Source organism: Marmota marmota, unplaced genomic scaffold (genome assembly GCF_001458135.2).
Source record: "Marmota marmota marmota unplaced genomic scaffold, marMar, whole genome shotgun sequence".
Lineage (NCBI taxonomy): Eukaryota > Metazoa > Chordata > Mammalia > Rodentia > Sciuridae > Marmota > Marmota marmota.
In genome coordinates, this window is record NW_026000241.1 from 14,372,403 (window position 1) to 14,393,828 (window position 21,426).

Below are 21,426 nucleotides of genomic sequence, written 5' to 3' on the forward strand. Positions count from 1 at the left end.
TTGATTTAGCACCTGAGTTTAGGCAAGAAGAACATTTCTACCTGAAGGTTCTGTACAGTTAAATTCCCCTGTCTTTTTATTGGCACTTCCAGAGTGAGGAAATCAGGGCACTCTGGCCTCAACCTCCAGCTGCCTCCAAACAGTACTTGAGCCATGACTTTGACCCTTATCTCATCTGAATCCACTACTCTTCCTCCCTCCTCTAGCACTTTCCTCTTACCCGACCCCATGCCTTGAACAAGACTTCCGCTGACATGGCCCTCCTACTTACTCTCGCTTCTTATGCTTGGCCAGGTCTGGCTGTGCTCATTCAAGGACACAGAGCTGTGACCTTTTGAAGCTTCAGGCATCCGCCTGTGCTTGGCCACACCAGCTCCCAGCACAAGACTGCTCCTAATGCTCTTCTCTCTCCGATCCTCTGAGTTTCCTTCCACCCTAATACTGTCCATTTTACATCCCTCCTCACTCTGCAACATTCTATTATCGTCTACTGTTTCCTACCTATTACAATGAGAAGGTTTGGGTGGAGGGGAGAGCTGTATTCCAGTTCTTTCCTTTTCTTTCCCCATGTCAGAAGTCATCACACATCACAGTCACAAACCCAGATACAATATTGATTCAAGACAGACATTTTTGTTTCCTAAGATTTATAACCTTGGGAGACACCTCAGATTTTTTCATCAGTCACCCACTTCTCCCTCCATCTGGCTAATTCTGTTAACCATGCAGTGTTTAGTTTCAGTTATTTCTTCAAATCAGGAATTATTTCTAATCTTCTTTTTGATTTCCTAGATGATGATTTTTTTGATATCCTCTTATTTTGTTGTCAATCTTATTCTATTGCATTATAAGGAAAGTATGAGATCATATGGCTTCTGATTAGTGGGCAATATGCAATACAGTATTGTGGGTTGTTAAAATGTATACAAAGTGTGTCACGTTGCATTTATCATTTACTGTTTGCTTTTTAAAACTCCTCATTTTGTTTTCCAAATTTATCTACCTCGTGTGGGTATGTCTGATTCACTGATTTTTAGCTGCTGATTGATTCACTCATTCTCTGTTGGTGGACATTTCTTTCTTTTTTTTTTTTAAATCGCAAACAATGATTCATTGAATAGATTTATATACATATCATTTTCCTAAAAGTGTAAGTTTTCTCTAGGATGGAGTCCTAAAATCATAGTTGTTTGATTACAATAGTTAGTAGCCCCAGATTGAGCCCCCAGGTGGTGTAATAATATATAATTTCTCATCAGTAGCTTATGAGAATTTTCCTCACATCCTTGCCAACACTTGATAATATATTTTTTTTTATTTTTGCTATTTTGATGGTTGTGCAACATAAATTTTTTTCATATCCCTGAAGAAAGGCATAAATCTTCAAACTGAAGAAACTTGAGTCCTGAACAGAATAGAGATAAATCCACACTTAGTAATATCATGATAAAGTGTCAGAACACTAAAGAGGAAAAAAAAATCTTAAAAAGAACCAAAAGGAAAATATAATTTACTTACAATAGAAGAACAAGTAGACTGGTAGTATATTTCTCATTGGTAATTACAGAGGAAGACAATGGGGTGAGATCTTCAATGTGCTAAGGAAAGAAAACACTTTCAGACCATAATGAGTCAAGGGCTCATTGCCTTTTATCCCAGGATTTCATCTATATTGTATGTATGTGTCAAATTATCATACTATAACCCATAAATATGTATACTTCTGGGTTGAACCTTCAGTTATTCTACCAATGATCATAACCATGCATTCCCCAATTGGCCTCCCTAGCTTTTTAAAAAATATATATTGCAGGCTGGGGTTATGGCTTAGTGGTAGAGCACTTGCCTGGCATGTGTGAGGCACTGGGTTCAATCCTCAGCACCACATAAAAATAAATAAATAAAGACATTCTGTCCATATACAACTAAAAAATATTAAATATATATATATATATATATATATATATATTGCATTTGACCAAAAGGGAAAAGTAATATCTGAAGCAAGGCAAATCCTAGAACTTCATGCCCCCAGCATTATCACTGATCCAGAGTCTGCATATAAGCAAGGAGAGACAGGAAGAATGTCAATTTGCTCATCCCTGAGACCAGCTCAACTCCAATCTCTCCAATCCTTGAAGATGCATCATCTTTGCTTCTATCCCTTGTATCTGAGAGAGCTGAGGGAAGCTTTTTCTGAGATTAAAAATGACTGAAGAAAAAGAGTCAAATGGGACTTAGAGAAAATGACAGAGAGAGAAAGAGAAAAACAATTTAAAGGGTTCTAGTCAGAGATCACATTTTTAACTGACTAGAGTTGTAGAAGTCATAGAGGGCAGGTGGGGTATATAGATCAACCACTGTGAAAGATGAGAGACAGAGGCAGCCACAAAAAAAGCAACAGATAAAACCATTTCCCATCAGTGGGTAAACCTGAATAGACCCATATACCAACACTCTCTAGCTCAGGAAACAGAGTACCTCAATTTCTCTGTAGATACTCCTACCACAACACAGAAACCATGTGGATCTTATGAGTGTCCTTATGGTACACGTCTTCCATTATTTTTATTAAAAATACAGACAACATAGTCCATTTAAATCATGGAATTTCTGAACCTGAAAGCTTCTTGAAGTCCCTTTAATCCAATTCCTTCATTGAATAGATTAGTGAATCAAAAGACCACAGGTTGAGTTGTTTAGAATGACCTCACTCACTAGTGACAGACCTGGAGAGAGAACCTGGACCTCCTAACTCCTGAGTCACTTCTACTTCCTCTCACCACAGTATCTCTGCATCCAAATGAACTAAACATTTGGAGTGATTTTGCTAAATATCTAATATAATTATCTGCCTATAGCAGGCACTTACTAAATGTTGTCTATCTAATGGGATTTTCTTTCCTTTTCTCTCTCCTCTCCATTTTTCCTCTATGAGGAGGTTCTTGGATTTGATGATAAAGCTGCTATCTTAAAACCCTGCCCTTGCAGTGGGAGACAACACCCACTGGGCACCAGAAATGTTAGCCATACCTCACAGCACTCCATACTCAAATGGAGCAAGGGAAGGTGGCTTAGAGGAGACAGTACACTGACATATGAGAATCAAATGTGACCAGGCAATTTGGGGTAGAGTCTGCTCCTAACCTAAGCCTTCCTTCAGTTCAGTTAGAACTTCAGCATCTCCCCCAAAAGAAATCAGACTCTAAAAAAAAAACAAACAAACAAACAAACAAACAAAAAAAAAAACGAAGCCTTCAAAAGGCATTGAAGAATGAAATATCTCACAATCCACATGGTAAAACTTGATACAAGATCTTTTCTATTCTCTTCCCCCAAATCTTTTTGTTTGTTTGTTTGCTTGTTCGTTTGTTTGTTTATTTTTGGTGTGTGTGTGGTATTACACTTGGATTTGCACTCAGGGGGATCTCACACATGCTAGACAAATATTCTACACTGAGCTACATCCCCAACCCTTTTTTCCTTTATTTTTAGGGTCTTACTCAGTTGCCCAGGCTGGCTTTGAACTTAGGATCCTCCTGCCTCAACCTCCCAAGTAGCTGCAGTTACAGGTGGGCACCACAGCACCCTGCTTCCTCACATCTTATATTTTGGTAGTTTCTACCTTCTTCCTTCTCCCACATAATTCTGAAACATCCTCATACTTGGCCCAGTGCCCTTGATTTTATCCCAGGATTTCATCTATACTGTACGTATGTGTCAAATTACTATACCCCGTAAATATGTATACTTCTAACCTGTCAATCTGAAACATCTTTTAGAAATCAGTGAAAGCAAGTTAAGAAGGTGGATTCAGCAGTGATGTCATGATCCTAAGGAGACCTGGAGGGCATGTTGGGAACTGTGGCATCAGGTCTCTGGGGCTTGGAGAGATCTGGAGCTAGAAGGTACCTGTTGTGGGTCAGCAATTCGGATGGGGCCAATGCAGGTTGCCTGGTGGTGAACAACTGCTGAGTCAGGATGGTACTGTTTTAGGCAGAATCTGTGTGTCTTCCTTAAAAAAAAAAAAGGACAGTGAATCACCATGTCCCTAAAATGTCCCTTTCTATTCCCCAAAACCTAGCCAATTAAGAGAATAATGAGAGTGAGTATGGGCCAGGACCCCGGCTTTCTCTCGTGTATGCTGGGAATCAGGGCAAGTTAGTGCTATCTATAGAAAACTACTTTCTTGCATGTGCACCAAGTTCCTTGGGGGTGCTGACCAAGAAACAGTGGGCCAAAGCAAGCTACGTTGATGCTGCTTCTGTCACCTAACCTGTAAACCTCCCTGCCTATGGTAACTGGTGCAGATCAGAGCACTGTGGAGAGAGAAGTGCTCATCCAGACAGCCACCCCTGGACACGGTCATGGGGGAGTGGAGGTGCTGTTTTCTGGTGAAATACTCGAGGCACTGTGTGAAATGGAGGTGCCCCTGTCCAGCCCATTGCCACTGGACTTTCTGGGGAAGCACCTGTCCAGCTCATCGTCACGGGATCTTCTTTGTATGCCTTTCTCAATAAACCTTATGTCTCCTATCCTATCTCCAGGTGTCTTCTTTGGTCTCTTGGAGACTATCCCACTGCATTAAGCACAATTGGGTTGTGAATGTTTCACTCAATTAGCAACCAAGGACCAAATCTGGAGAGAGAAGACAGTGAAATGTGGATAAAGTCCAGAGCAATGAAAATGTAGAAAGATTGTTAGCAGATCTGCTTTAAAAAAAAAATCTGTGAACCGATATATTCTGTGAGTTTTAAGTTGTAGAAGAATAGATTATGGTGAGAGGTGAACGTGTTGGATGATGAATGAAGGCACGAAATGGAAGATGGGACCTGGAAGGAGGGAAAGGGGTGGCAGTATAGATTGATTTGAGGGGTACAGGGAACCCTGGAGTAGATAGAAGGCCATGGTCTCTCTTTGTCCCTAACTGCTCCTGCCCCCACCTTCCACCTACCAAAATCAGTGAGCAAATCAGATAAGATCTCAAGTCTCAGAGAGAAGCTCAGGAAAATAATGGACTTGAAGTTTGCTTGATCTTGATATTTGAATCAGAGGAGAAAATTCATAGGGAAAGAAATGGACAGGATTATTTTTGAAAATAACGAGTGGACAGATTGCCATAGTAAGAAGACAAAACATCAGGGAAGTCCGATGATATCAAAATCCACACTAACAAGAAAAACCCACACCATTTATACTCTTAAGTCAAATAATGAGGTGTCGGCAAGGCGTCAGCTGGCAGAAAAAAAGTGTTGAACTTGGGAAATGGTTATTTTTTTTTCAGTTTGCAGCCGAAGCTGCAGATGAAAATAAATGCAAAGAACCCACAGCTGGCAGTAGAGATTCTTAATGATCCCCATCAGCAAGAAACCAAGGTCTGCTGAAGATCTGACTCAGGAAGCTGAAGAAAAAGCTTTCGAAAAGAAAGAACAGAAGCTGTCAGCGAAGGGAAAAGCGGGTGTTCTCAAAGAATTGAAGAAATAGAGAATGATAGTGAAAACAGAGGATGTAAAAATTTGCTGGATCATGGTGAGAACCAAAACAGACTAGATCACCAGACTTTTTTCTTCTTAATGCAACAAGATTTCTTTCTGGAGCGAAGACAGAGGCTGTTCTACCTGAGGCAGAAGTTGGAGATAGTAAACCCAAAGATTGATGTGCTTCAGGAACCAGAGAAATAAAGCCAAATCCAGGAAACTCTATAAACAACTCCCAACCAATCAGAGGAGCTGGAAGGCAGGCTAGCTCCCTGGGACACTCCATGTGAGGTTGAGATGCTCTGTCCCTCATGATGTCATTTATCTTGATCTTGTTGTGGAAGACACACCCATGCCTACTCCTGTTTAGTTGTGAATGGGCTTCCATCTGGAAAGAAATGGACATACGAGTTGTTGGGAAAGCTAACCCCTGATTTTTATACAAATGTGATTTGATGAATAAAAAATTTCCAGAATGTCTATTCAGTCCTATGCCCTTTAGATGGTAGGATACCCCACCGTCTTGATGATGGACACAATAAGCTATCTCCACTTTATCAAATATATTTGCTTAAAGCTCAATCTTGGTTGTACTTGGTCCACCACCTGGGCTAAGGAAATATTTTTAATATGTCATAAAATGTCTGTCTCTATATTGACCCGGGTATGACTTGGTTAGTAATGAGTGGCCTAATAAGCTCTTTCTGCATTAAGGGCAGGTTTGGTTAATGTTGATGCAAATAATTTCCCATCTTTATCAGGAATGCCTGTCATGAACTCATACAGAATGGAATTCTGCCGCCTGCAGCCACCTTCTCAAACGTGGACTCAGACACTTTGCCAATTTTTCTTCCTTGTGATTTTATGTCACTTCACAAGACAAACGAACCTGCTGAAGGGACTTTGAAATTCTGACCCTCTTACCATAAGAGAGAACCTCTTTTCTAGATGTTTAATTACTTAGGAATATCTACCTTTCTTTTTTTCTGCGAAATCCTTATAGCTTTTGTGTTCTAGAGAGGATCCCGCCAGCCTCTCCAACCACTGTCACTTACTCCAGAGGCTTCCAGTCTCAGATTATGAATGGAATCTTGAACTCTTGGGACAGTTCATGTGCTTCAAAATCCAATAAATTGTGTTGTGAATGGATAATTATGGTTGTAATGCATTCCACTATTGTCATGTATGTAAGAAATTTTTTTAAAAAGTTAAAAAAAGTAAAATCACAAGGATATATGGGGAAAAATCCAATCAAAATGTTACTTTGGTAATTAGATTTAACATTGTTTTAGAATTTAATTTTAAGAAAAATTTTGAGCCAAATGATTCAAATCCGATAGTATTTGATTTACTGTGAAGTAAAGCCACTACTCAAGCTATAGCCCCCATGCTTTTCTCTACTTTCCTTAGCCCTATTTTGTTTGTTTTTAATTTAGTTTGTATAGTTAATGTAGCTTATGCAACTGGAATGGATTTTTAGTGCCGTGTTGAATATAATCTTTTGCATAAATTTGTTTTAAAGTTATAGGAATAATTATCATCAGTATTTGCTAATCTATGCTCTTTTGCACACCTGTACTTTGGATAAACCTAGCTAGTTGACCAAAGTCAAATCACCAAAATGGCAATAGGTGGATTGCTCCCTAAGAGGATATAAGTAGTCACTGCAATACCGGTCTACTAAACCCAAACCTATGATGTAATACCAAGCATTAAACTCTTCAATTCAGAAAATTATTTAGAAAATGACTTTAAGAAGGATGATATCAGTATTTGCTTTCAGCTATGAAGGTGTATATTGTCAGATTCTTTTACTCCAGTGGGATCCTTTATCTATGTAAAATCAAAAGTCAACATGGACACTAAAATACACTTTGTTTGATAAAGAGGAGTGACCTAGGTTGTCTACACCTCCCTCATAAAATGGCATTTCCAAGTATCTCAGGGCTCCATCAAGCTTGGTTTAGAAGCTTATAATTTGCAACATGATGGAAGTAAGATCAAGGTCATGGTTTCAATCACCCTGGGGGCTGTAACTACCTCTCCAATTTACAAGTGCAAAATACCCTATGGTATAAGATGGATGCATAGTTGATACTTGATTTTAAAAATCATTATTATCACTACCCTTAAGCAACCATTCAGGCAAGTGTGTACTTATTTCACACATAAGAAGAATATAAAAAATCTCTCCAAATAATAATTATACAACCTATTGAGTTGAGTCAGTACTGTCTTTATTCATTCACTATATTCTACTTAAGCAGGCAGTAAGTACCTGTTAATGGTGTTAGCAGGACTGGGACATCAGCTATGGAGTCAAGCTGGAAGCCCTCCCAAGACCCTTCCAGCCCTGAGCTTCCATATCCCTCTGGTGTTAGAACTGCATCCCAAATAAATTATTATCTTTGACTATATAATCTGGTAAAATTTTTATAAATTCCCATAGTCAAATTTTCCCCACGAATATTTATTACTTGGGAAGATTAAACTGTGACTTTATTTCTCTCTTTTATCTTTCATGAGAAACCATGTTGGTCCCAAGTTTAGATCTATCACTTAGGTCTAAATATGAAGTTGTGGGCAAGTATAGAGTGACAAAATATTGGCTTGAATTTTAAATTAATAAATAAAAAGAAATTAAAATTCATCCAGGAAAAGAATTATTCTAGAAGATTTCAAAGATGTGGGTTGAAATGATTTCTCTATAATTCTTTCCTCTGTCCTCAAATCTTTGGCTCCCAACACTACCATCACCACCATTGCGAGCAGGCTACCTCATCTCCTACTTTATAGAGAAAAGTCAAAGCCACAGGCAGGAACCACTGCAAACTCCTACCATTGACCCTGCAAAACCACCAGAATTTATACCTTCCTTCCCCCTTTTCCAGTGAAAAGTTCCCCCTGTTCTGTATCCATTCCCCTCATCTGTATCCCCAATTCTTACTTCAAATCTCTTAGGTTATTACTTCCTTCAACTATATTCTCCTCTTTCTTCACACACCCACTCTGCTGCTTCCTTCCCAGTAGCATTGCAACATGCACAAGTGTCTCCTTGGTCAACACTCAAGCCATTGACTTATTCTGCCACTTCCCCTCATGGTCAAGCAAGGTTGAGGGAATTGCATCTCCATTCATGAATTCTCTTCCCTACCTTCCATTCACTCCACACAGAGAGCCCTACAGGTTCCTTGTTAAATACAATAGATGCCTTTGACTTCTCAAAAAAAAAAATAGACTATTGAAAAGTTATTCCTATTTAAAAAAACAACAACAATCAAACATCCATTCAGTTAACAAGTTTTATTTTGAATTCTTACTAATGCCAGAAACTTAGGATGTAGCAGTTAATAAGTCGATGCTGATGATCCTGGGGTTTACATTAGAAAAGGGAAAGGAGTCCAGCACTAAACAAGTAAACAGATGAACAAGACACAGTGGTAGAGTACTAAGGAAGTGGACGAATCTTGGAGTGATAGAATAACTACAGAAATGGCACTGTGTTTTTAAGGGAAGCATCTCCGAGATGATGTTTGAGCTGGATGCACCTGGACAAAGACTGTGGGCCACAGAATCAGAGCCAGAATGAAGAGCAAGAACACAGCCCTGGAATAGGCCAAACACCAGGTATACAGGACCACAAATTGTTCACATGCACAAGAGGAGAGAACAAAAAGAAAACATGGTCATGCTGGGAAGGAAAGTACAAGGCCTCTGAATCATAAGCAGGATGAACCGCTCCTAGTAGAACAATGATCCTTGTACCCAGTGGGCTAAGGCATGGCCTCCCTGACCTTCCAATGGCCTCCTAAGTAGAAAAGAAATGATGGAGAGATTGGGAAGGAGTAGGGGAATGACTCTGCTGCTGGCATTTTTCACCCTTCTGTCCCATCTTTGGGATCCAATAAACAAATCATCTAAATTTGGCCTTAAAAACAAGCTGAAATTGCTTCTAGAGCTGACCCAGATGGAGCCTGAATAGAGATGCATCTAATCCAACCCCTCTCTTTCCACCCCCCTCTTCCTGCAACTATGGACTGAGTAGAGAGAGTGGCCCAAGAGACCAGGGCCTCTTAGGCTTTGGATACATTAGAACCCTAAATCCAGGCCAGATCCCTCAAGGAGGAGTGTTAGTGTGGTCTTTTTTCAATGAGCTTCAGTGGTCAGGTTCCTCAGGGTGACATGGGTAAGGAAGGGAAAGAAAATGAGAACCCAAAGATATTCTCCCAAAGCTAAATTCACACACACACACACACACACACACACACACACACCCTAGTCCACAGGAGCACAAAGCTGATCTGAGGGCCTTCCATTTGACTCAGGGACAATCTCTCTTCCCACAGCAAGTGTTTGTGTGTCGGGGATATGTAGGGACCAGGCGGGGTGGGAGTGAGGGTTAGTTCTTATGACCCTAATCAGGAGCCCATACTTGAGATCAAAGTCCTTCCCAAGATTTTAGGGCTGCAGACAGTGGGAGCAAAACAGAATGAAGAGATGGGAAGTCAACCCCCAGCCCTGACTACTACAATTGAGTTCAGCATCCCCTCCGCTACCCACACACCATGGAGTGGCCTCCTACACAGCAAGGGAAGACTTGGATGGCTTAACCTCCCCTAACTACCCACATCCCACCCTCACCTATCTCTCCTCTCCATCCAAGCTAAACTTCTCTATTTTTCTTAATCCCACCACACAATGAGACAGACAAGGGGCCAGGCAGGGAAAGCACTGAGGCACCAGGCCCAGCTCTCTCTAGGAAATGGGGGATTATCATATGGAAGAAGAACCCTCTGAGCACTCATTCTAGTCCCACGAAAGTGCCCTGGGGCCATATGTCTATGTCCTGAAGTTAGGAGGGACAGGTGGGCAGCAGGAGAGGATGGCAATAAGACAACATGGTTTAAACCAAGTAATGCCCAAGGCCACAGTTGATTCTCAGTTGAAAATGTCCAGCTGGGCCAGACAAAGCTCAAACACTCTGCCTACGTCTCCCATCTCCCAGCACTGGGGTTACAGGCATGAGCCATGGCACCCAGAAAATAGGAAAATTTTTAAAACAATATTTTAGAGTGTTTGTTCTCATTTAAACTGGGACCACAAAGTGTTCACTAGCCCTGCATGAGGTTGGAGACAGGTCTGGGGGAGAGTGGGTACTCACTCATGCCTTTTCTCTCTGCTTCTGACACAGCATGCTAGCTATATCTGATAACTCCTAACCTCTCAGGATTTCTTTGCATTTCTGAATTATATGAAAGCCTGATATCTTACTCAGAAAATAACTCACATCTTCCCCAGAGTCAATTGTGCCTCTCCGTGCAGGGAACTGGTTAAGGTGTTCAAATGGGAAACAGATGGCACAGGGAAAGAGAGGAATCCAGATGAAGAATTCATTACAAAGAAGGTCAAGGCTCAAAGTCAGGCTCAGCAACAAGATACCAGGGATGGGGAGAATAGAGGTTTGGAGGATAATATGTAGGCTGGCACATGAGCCATGCTTACTCAAAGATCCTGGAGACCTAAGGCATCATGGGGAGGAAAGGACTGAAGGTGAAACCAACTGAGTTCTGGAATCCAAGGAGCTGCTGGGACCCACTAAAATGGGGGCAGAACACACAGAGATGCCCCTTCTCACCTCCAGGCAGGCTGCCCTGAAACTCCCATATCATGGGAATTTGGGGCAATGGCAGTTGCTATATGAGCAGGTGTCTGCCCCTGCATCATATTCAAAGCCAGATAATTGGTCCAAGGGCAGATGGGTTGCGAAGCAGTGAGTCCAGGGGCTGAGGCCATCCATTCACTTGAAACTCCTTTATCACTTCTTTCTTGGAGTTGGCTTGGTTCTTCTTCTCAATCTATTTTACAAAGAGAAAAAGAGAAATTCATAACATTGGTAAGTGAGGTCCTCTCTCTTTCTCTCTCTCTCTCTCTCTCTCTCTCTCTCTCTCTCTCTCTTTCTCTCTACTCCCACCTCCACTACCACACTCAGTTATTATAATTATTTATTTGTAAACTACTTTTGAGTAGTCTTTTTCTTCTAAGAAATCCAGTCTTTGACTCCCCCTCTTTAGTTATCAGTTCTGTCTGTGGTCTAAATTAATATGATTTTTTTTCCTGGACTGAGCCTGGGAAAAATATTGTTTAAAAAATTCTCCTATTTTCTAGGTGGAGTGGCTCATGCCTCTAATCCCAGTGATGAGAGATGGGAGATGTAGGCAGGAGAATCACAAGTTTGAGGCCAGGCTTGGCAACTTAGTGAGATCCTGTCTCAAAAAATAAAATAAAATAAAATAAAAAGATTGGGTATGTAGCTCAATAGAAGAGCATCTCTGGGTTCAATCCCCAGCACAAAAAAAAATTCTCCTATTTGCATATAATAGTAATTGTTGCTTTTCTGGTTACTTGTTGCAGATAATTTTAAAACATAAAAATACACAAATGGAATTCAAGTGCACCCCAAGCCTAGAAAAATGTTCTCCTACCCAATGACATAAAGAATTGACACAGAATATATGCACTCACATTATGAAATTGTGGTCATGTTCACAAATTCCTAACTTGATGGGGAACAGACTACATTGTGTTTAGGAAAGAGATAAATAACATCCAACAAATTCATTATAAATATGTAGCCCCAGAAAAGGATTGCTCACATTCTTTCTAACTAAAATGTCATATGACGTCTCCCTCAGTTTATTAGAGAGCAGAACACTTTGTGACTGTCTTTGAAACTAATGTCATTTGAATACCTTCAGAGCATCCTCAAAGTTCTTGATTAAAAGAATCAAAGAAACAAACAACAAGGACCATGCATTAGAAATGTAGCACACTTTTATTCTAGAACCAAATTTTTATGGCTTTTCTTATAATTTGGGAGGCTTTTAAAATTAGAAATAAAATGAGCTGGGAGTGGCGGCACACACCTGCAATCCCAGCTACATGAGAGGATGAGACAGAAGGAGAGCAAATCTGAGGCCAGCCTGGGAAACTTAGCAAGACCCTGTCTCAAAATAAAAAATAAGCTAGGCACAGTGACAGGTGCCTGTAATCCCGGTGGCTCATGAGGTTGAGGCAGGAGGATCACAAATTCAAAACCAACCTCAGCAATTTAGCAAGATCCTGAGCAACTTAGCAAGACCCTGTCTCAAAATAAAAAGTAAAAAATGGCTAGGGATGTTGCTCAGTGGTTAAGCATCCCTGGGTTCAATCCCCAGTATAAAATAATAAAAATAAATAAAAAGGGCTGGGGATGTAATCCAGTGATAAAGAACTTTGGTTCAACAAATATATAGAGAGAGAAGGGAGAGAGAGAAATAAAATTATATTCAAGAATAAACAATAGTACCTTCTGGGTTGCCTCTATGACCTTTAAACATGGAGCAACCTACATATACTAGTATTTGCCATACATACTGCTGAATATAAAACTCAGATGCTGAGATTAGCATGAACACCCACAGGTATCACTGCAATCAGTCACTGTGGCATCTTTGATAATATGAGCATCTAATTATCTACTTGGCACTTCACTGGCATTGGCAGCCACCCTGATGGCAATGGGCTGGCCAAATTATTCAGCAATATCCCCTAAACTCCAAATCAACCAGGGGAGGAGACTGATTTGGAGAGGATCTGCTAGTAGTTAGGATTCAATGACAAGATGACAAGATATTCATTAAATAACAGTTCTAATAGTATACACTTACTGAGTACAGCTAAATAATGAGCTAAGTGTTTAATAATACTAATAGGGTAGATAATATCTTTATCTTACAGATTAAAAAAAAAGGACTTTGAAAAAGTAAGAAACCTGAACAAAAGGAATTCACAGGCAGCAAAGCTTAGCCTTAAACCTGATGCCAGAGACCTTGCCCTTTCCACTGTTCCAGACTTATTGCTAGGTAAATTTATAGGCCTCATTCAGTTGATTACATCAGCCAAGGCCTGAGTCAGGCCCTAGAGATATGAATGTAAGATTCCCTGATCCTGATTCATGTGCTCTCCTGCAAAGATATGCACAGTAAATAGACTGGTGAACAAGGGTAGAAGCTTTAAGAGAGCACAGGAATAGGGCACCTATCTACTTAGCAAGGAGCGTGAAGCCTCTTAAGTCAAAGGGTCATTATCTCAGGGCTCCTTATTACTGACAATAATTACAATTCTCTAAATACAGAGAAGGAGTTCTCTGCCTCCACAAAATACTCCATGCACCATTCCCACTGACCAACACCAAATAGGAAAAAAACAGTTCACTATTATATAAAAGCTAACATCTATATAAAATGTCCTAACTTTATTGTATCATAAATAAATAAATATCATAGCTTTGAAAGGCTAAATTTCCGAGACTGTCCATGTAGCAAAACAAAAGAAACAACTCAGGCCCATGTAGAATTAGGGAAGAAAGTGTCACAATTGTTTAATCCATATGTGGATGATTATTATGTGACTGCTGTTCAAGGCATTAGCTTCTTCCAATAAGTGACTAGCCCTAAAAAATGAATTGGAATTGAATCCATCATGTATTTAGAGTTTTGGTAACTATCTGTCATAAGCATCAAGATGACATCAGTACCTGATGATCCTAGACAAATACTGCCATAGTCATTCTAATAGTAATAAAAACCTCTATGATTCTGTAAACCCAAAGCATGTTGGTGCCTATTCTCTAGTTTGATGATAGAAAATATCAATCAATGGCACATAGGAAAGTTGAGCCATATCCTTAAATGAGGTTTTGAAGAAAGCACAGGAATAAACTGATAATTCAACCCAAGCATCTTAATCTGGTTAGGCTCAGGTTTAATCCCTTTTGATGATTCACAAAGTCAAATTAGCAAGAATTTAATCTTGTCAAACTATTTCTCTAAATTGCAAATATTTTAACCAAAACAGCAGCTTAAAACATATAGAAAACATAGGCATACAGATTGAAAAGGAAAATACAAAGCTGCATCTATTCAAAGACAACATGATTATCAATATAGATAACTCCAGATTCTACAAAAACAAAAAGCTGGAATAAGTGAGTTTAGCAATATTACAGGATACAAGATCAATATAACAAAGTAAATTATGTTTTATATACTATAAATTGGAAATTGACATAGAAATAGTACTATTTTAATAGCACCAAAAAGCATAAAATAGTTTTAAAACAAATAAAATACATGCAAGGTTTATATGCTAAATATTATAAAAACAAAAATACCTAAATAAATGGAGAAGTATACCATGTTCATGGGTCAAAAGTCTCAGTATTGCTACAGTTGTCCCCAAGTTGATCTACTAACTCAACAAAACCCTTTTCAAAATCTTTCCAGGATATATTTGTAGAATTTGACATGGTGAAAATTCATATGGATAAGTAAAGAACAGCCAAAACATTTTTAAAAATTAAGAAAAATGTTGGAGATTCACACTAACTTATTTCAATACTTACTAGTAAGCTACAGTAATGAAGTGGTATATTGGTGAAAGGAAAGATACATAAATTAATAAAGTAGAATAGGAAATCTAGGAATAAACCAAAACATGTGAGATCAGCTGATTTTGGTAAAACTGCAAAGGTAATTTCAACAAATAATGCTGGAACAATTGGATAAACATATATTAAAAATTTACACTTCAACCATACCTCAGTCCCTTTACAAAATAACTAATTCCAAATGGATAATAATGTAAATGTAAAACCTAAATTTTTAAATTTCTAGAACAAAACAGGATAAAAATGTGAGCTTGTGCTGGGAAAAGATCTTTTACACACAACACAAAAACTGACCCATAAAAGAACTTGATAAGTTTGGCTTTGTCAAAACTTAAATTTTCAGTTCTTCTCAAAATGAAATGAAAGTCACAAACTTGGAGAAAATATTCAAAAGAATTTTTTAATAAAATGCTTGTATCCAGAATATTTGTAAACATCTCAAAACAAAATAATTAGAAGACAATGACCCAATTTTTAAAATATGCAATATATTTGAGGAAACACTTCACTAAATAAGTGTCTTTGGTAGATTATCTACAGGCTTATTAAAAGTTACTCTACTTCCCACAGCAGAAGCCAGTTGTATAATGCATATTTTTTTAATTGGATGCCTCATTTTTTTGTCCCATTTCCTGCTGTTCCCCAATCTTTGCTTCATCTCCCAAATAAACTGCTTGCCCTCGCATTGACATTTCTGGAGGAAATCTGCACAAAAGAAATTCCTGTTTGGGGCTATGGGAAGAAATCAGAGCACCATCAACTGAAATATAAAGGGAATTTGAGGAAGTAAAGATGATAAGTTTACATTGTTCTTTTTTAAATTGGTCAGAGAAGGGAAGAAAAAAGATGAGACAGAGCCAGAAGGAAACTCAGCCTCCAGGAGACAGCTAAATGTGTTAAAAGCTAAAAAGAAAGATTAATAAAAGGCTGAAGTGAGTGGGAAGGTAGATAAATTGTGCAGCAGTGAGACCAAGAAGACACAAGCCAAGGGAGGAAGATCACAGGTGTGTGCATTGGGGAGGAGGAACCAACGCTTCATCCTCTGAGGCCGAGAGGAAGGATCTGAAGGCAGACACGTGGCCTGATACACACGTGGGGCTGGTGGATGCAGGCTGGTCTAGGGGTTGGTGCCATCTGTAGTGACACCAGCCCTTGGAGCTATAAAGCTCTTGTCAACTGTGCTCAGCAGCTCTGTGCATACATGACTGTGCTCAACAGCTGTGAAACTAGAGCAGTATAGGCAGGTCATGAGCCTAATCTAGAACTGGGGATGTGCAAGTGTTATGGGAGGTGGAGGTCAACAGAGTTAAGGCTATTAGAGAGGGGATGGCTACCCATGTGGCTCAGATCAGCTAAGGATATATCACCAGGCAGGGACTGTCACACTGAGGAACCACACATATCCTGGCCCAGATTTTGGTACCAGCTCCTGCTCTGCATAGGCTCTGTGCTACCAGGACCACAGGATGCACATAGGCCTGCTCTCTATGGGAAGACTATGTGGCGCAGGTGGAGCAAATCCAAGAGTTAAGTCACTCAAACTCATAAAAGCAATAATGCAACCTTGGGAGGCAGGTAGGGCAAGAACCTCAACAAAGCAAAAGCTCAGGTCCTTTCCCTAGCTCTGCAAGTATCTGGGGAAAAAAATAGATGAATTTCTGATCTTGTTTTTGGCTCAAGAATTTAAAAATAGAATGCCAAGACATAATCACTAGGATGAAATTAGGTATAACACATTCCAGTTTTCCTTCAAACATGTAAGAAGAAAATTCTTTCCAAGACATGACTACAGAGTTCATGATTTTCTCTCAGGGAAGCAGAGGCAGGATCCAGAAAAAGAACTGGAAGAGCTAGTTTACACAATCCTGCACAAAGAAAGGGAGAGTGTTCTCTGGTTCTCTGGAAGACAAAGAAATTGCAGAGTCAACCTCTTCAGCATCAGAAAAGACAAAAGAAGACAAATTATGTTATAGAAGGTGTCCAGAGAAAGTTGGAGTTTGCATGCCTGAAAGACAGAAAGGCAATCTCTACCCAATAGTCTGGACCTTTGTAGCTGGATCCGATGGCTGGTACTGTCATGCACTCTCAGAACCCCAATAGTAACTGATTATTAGTCATCCTTATTCCAAAGCAAATTCTAGTCTTCAATTATAATTGACAATTAAAGAACCACTTATAACTGTACTATTCTTTGTAAGTCTTGATAATTCCAAACTCAAAATAACATAAAAATATGAATCTCTCCTTCCATAGTTGCAAAAAGAAAGTACAGTAGTTTCTACCCCATTGCTAATGGAACCATCATGGATTATCCAGCTAGCGGTGCTTTACTAAACTTTAGAAGCACTGTGTTTCCGTGCCTGGCCCAAGATAGTGAGTAGTCAACCAACCACCAAACTGGGGCTTGCTTCAATTTTGAGACTCAAGACTACATACAGCATTCTCTGTTTCCTAGAGAATAAATCCCATGGAGAACTTAAATCTACTTACCTTTTCCTCTAACCATTATCTTTCCTAGGTTTTGATCTTATTATCTGATAAAGTGAGATGAAGAAATAAATAAATGACTAAAGGAGAGAGATCTAGGAGATAGAATCACTGGATGTGGGCTGAGGTTAGAGGTGACCAAGGGCTGCCCTTGGAGTTAACAGCAGCATCACTGAGGGATAGACCACTCATAAATATCATTTGAGCAGCTCAACCCAGGGCCTACTTCATTTCCTTTTATTTTTAGAGCTTAGTACAGTCCTGTTCACATGGTTTTGACAAAAAGGCTTGATAAATACATTCAGAATACATTGGTCTTCCAGGCTACTAAGGTGCAGGGCTTGGTTTGGTGCAATATAAGACATGTTGTCAAACAATGAGTCAAAGGCACACAGCACTGCCCCCATATGTGTGATTGATGGGCTCCAAATGATGACCATGGTGGTTTTCAAAGAACCACAGATCTCCAGCTACCCAAAGCAGAACACTGAGGAACCAAAAGAAATTCAGCCCAGAAAATGCATGAACATTAAAAGCAAGGGAAAACTTGTGAAGTACTAAAATCTTTTCCAAAAACTGAGAAAGCAAGATAAACTAAATGGGAAATTCCAGAGTTTCCTCTTATCAAATTCAGGAACACTACTGTATTCAATCAGGATTCTGGGAATCATTCCAATTGGTTTCTAAGATTAAATTATGCTCTGGTTTTTGAGAAGACCTATTCAAGGGAGTTATTACAAACCCAAAAGTCCTCTGTCAGAATTGCCTAACCTCTCAAGGCAAAGCCTCCTGGGTGGGACCATTTCAGAAGGCAAGTCTGCTTCAGAGAAGCTTTTTCTATCCTTTTTTAAAGCATGCCTTAGTAGCTCTGCTTACGAGTGAATTTTTCCCATTAACCCACCTCCTACTCCTTTGATTTGCAATAGTCAACTGGTATCAATAAAGGAAATATATTATATGGCAATGAAACATATTTAATACATTACCTTAGGACCTTTGAGATGCTAAGAAAAGAAAATAAGTCTCTCAGGTAGGGCTCAGATAGCACACAAGCAAAATTATGAGACATTATGAAGGTAGCTTTTGGGGTCCTCTGTCCCCAGGTACAGGGCCATGGCTGAGAAGGCAATGGTAGTCTGTGGAGGCACCTTCTCTGACACTCACTAAGACAAATTAACCAAGGGAGTCAAGACCCACCAACACCAGGATGTCTTGAATTCAGGTGAACACAATGAGCAAAGCTGGATCCAGACAAATGCATGGTGAGTTTTGCTTTCATTGTCTTAACATTCCTCTCCAAGCCCTCTCCAGCAAAGAGCCAGCACTGAACTTACCGCAGCTGACATACCTCTTAGAAAATTAATTTCTTCTGCTCCCCACCTTTCCTAACCAATTCTGCATATTAAAACTTACCTGGCCTTGCTACCTTTTACTCCAGCCCCTTGGAGGGACCGAGTGAATGACTGGGTATCCTGAATACAACTTGCTACTGAAGTTTTAGTGACTAGCCTGTTGTTTGCTTTGCAAATTAAACTCACCTGATCCTGCATCTTTGTAATGCTTTCACTTTGGATACCATAAATTTGGTACTTCTCACATCTTTTACTACATATCACAGATAATCTGGATCATTAATTTATAGATGATTTAGGTCAGGGTGGTTCATTATGTACTCTTTGTTCTTTTTTTTTTTTTTTTTTGAATTTTTTAATATTTATTTTTTAGTTCTTCGGCGGACACAACATCTTTTGTTTGTATGTGGTGCTGATTGGATTCGAACCCGGGCCGCATCGCATGCCAGGTGAGCGCGCTACCGTCTTGAGCCACATCCCCAGCCCCAGTACACTTTGTTCTTTCATCACTATCCACGTTGTATGGAAAACTNCTAAGAGCAATGGACATGCACCCCTCTGGATCTCTTGTTCCTCTATATGAATCACCTTCTTCTTTTTTTTTTTAAGAGAGAGAGAAAATTTTTTAATATTTATTTTTTAGCTCGGCAGACACAACATCTTTGTTTGTATGTGGTGCTGAGGATCGAACCCGGGCCGCACGCATGCCAGGTGAGCGCGCTACCGCTTGAGCCACATCCCCAGCCCCAGTACTCTTTGTTCTTTATCACTACAGTTGTAGGAAACTACAGTTCGTTGAAAATGCAGATTCCCCAGCTTCACTGGTAATCCAGTGAACATGCGTCCCCATGGATTCTTCTTCTTACTAAATTAGTAAACATCATGTAACATCTGCACCCAGCCACGGGCTATACAGGTGCCAGGTATCAGAGTTGATAAGAGAATATCAAATACAATTAACACCCACTACCATCTTATAAAACAGATTAACTTTCCAAAATTATAAAAGGACTAAAAAGTTGGCGGGCCATGTGTCAGTAAGCTCAGGGGTATCCAGGGAAAATCTTTGTGTCTTCCCTCAATTTTATTATAAACCTAAAACTATTCCAAAAAATTAACATCTATTTTTTTAAAAAGGAAAAAGCCAACCCCCTAAGAGCAATGGACATGCACCCCTCTGGATCTCTTGTTCCTCTATATGAATCACCTTCTTCTTTTTTTTTTTAAGAGAGAGAGAAAATTTTTTAATATTTATTTTTTAGCTTTTTTCGGCAGACACAACATCTTTGTTTGTATGTGGTGCTGAGGATCGAACCTGGGCCACATGCATGCCAGGAGAGTACGATACTGCTTGAGCCACATGCCCAGCCCAATGAATCACCTTCTTCTAACCCTCTATTCACCCTAACCTAATTTCCTCCTTGGACCCCCCAAATTCCTGTGCCAATACTCCCTACTCAAAGGACCTCAAGGTCCAATATACACTCTTATTATGGAACTACTAGAGCACTTACACTCTATACCTGACTAATTATTCTCTTACTTGGTCCTGGTGAATCACAGATTCCCTTGCTTATTCACCTCCATATGCTCTTCCCTACTACAGAGCCTAAAATCCTATGGGTATGCAGTAAAGTTTGCTCCTATGACTAAACAGATGAACTAATGAGTAGCATTGCCACTGAGATTGACCCCTGATCAGGATGGGAGAAGGATCCCACTGAATTTCTCCTTTTACACAAACACAGATATTCCAATAGTCACCCTTCCTCCTCTCTGAGGCATAAGCATGGAGGTAATCATTTATTCAGTCTGTTACTGTGGTCAGTAACCTTAATTGGTCACTTCATGATTTCTAGTTCTACTAGACAAAGGACCCAGCCACGTGAAATACGGACCAACAGTGAGTGTCTAGGAGGAAAGCAGAAGCCACACCAGGTTTTTCCAACAGAGGGGATTTAATGCAGGGCATTGGTTACACACGTTGGGTAAGGCTGAGAGGGGGCCAACCAGAGAGTCCCCTGGTCTATAAGGACAGGCAACAGCTACTAACCTTAGGGCTGGGGAAAACAAAAGGGAAGAGATGGTGTTACCAGAACCTAGAAGCTTTGATGGGAGACCCCCCGCGGCTGGCGCCTGGCCCTCTGAGGGGGCTGCTGCGTGGTGGTTGCTTGGCCTTCTGAGGGGGACGCTGCTTGGCTGGAGGTGGTCGGACCTCTGGGCGGGGACGCGGCGGACGCTCGGACCTCGGAGGGGACCGTGGCTTGGCTGGTGCTCTGACCACCGCGGGGGGCGCCGCTGGCTGTGGCTTGGGCCTCTGAGGGGACGTGGCACGACGGCTGGGTCTGAGAGGGCCAAAAGAAGCTGGAGGCTGGAGGCTGGAGGCTGGAGGCTGCAGCCAAGGCTCTCCTCTGCTGCTTAAGGGCTGCTGACGGGAGCTGGAAACAGGGGGGAAGGCCCTGCTCCCCCTCCCACCTTCCGATCGCCCTCGAGTGCCTTCCAGTGTCCGGACCTAGCAGGGAGCTAACTGTCAGGATCCCCGAGAGCGGTTCGCGGAGCCCCAACCCCGGCATCACGGAGCGAGGAGGCAGGGCGCGCCCAGAGCCCAGAAACGACAGGCGGG

The 21,426-nt window shown here is 40.5% G+C and overlaps 1 protein-coding gene across 2 annotated transcripts in view; it reads right to left on the minus strand.

Annotated features, from left to right (window-relative positions):
- Window positions 1-1,012: 1,012 nt before the first annotated feature.
- Window positions 1,013-21,426, minus strand: part of LOC107145102 (myelin associated oligodendrocyte basic protein) — a 46,812-nt gene continuing 26,398 nt past the window's right edge. The window contains exons 4-8 of one of the 2 annotated variants that reach the window (XM_048794694.1): window positions 20,903-21,148; window positions 11,113-11,332; window positions 3,913-4,015; window positions 1,519-1,598; window positions 1,013-1,405 (exon numbers count right to left, since the gene is read on the minus strand). In XM_048794694.1, the coding sequence (XP_048650651.1) occupies window positions 11,293-11,332; window positions 20,903-21,148 (286 nt within the window). In that variant the 3' untranslated portion in view covers window positions 1,013-1,405; window positions 1,519-1,598; window positions 3,913-4,015; window positions 11,113-11,292. Of the gene's footprint in view, window positions 1,406-1,518; window positions 1,599-3,912; window positions 4,016-11,112; window positions 11,333-20,896; window positions 21,149-21,426 lie in introns of both variants that reach the window. The other variant, XM_048794695.1, reaches the window with a different exon arrangement.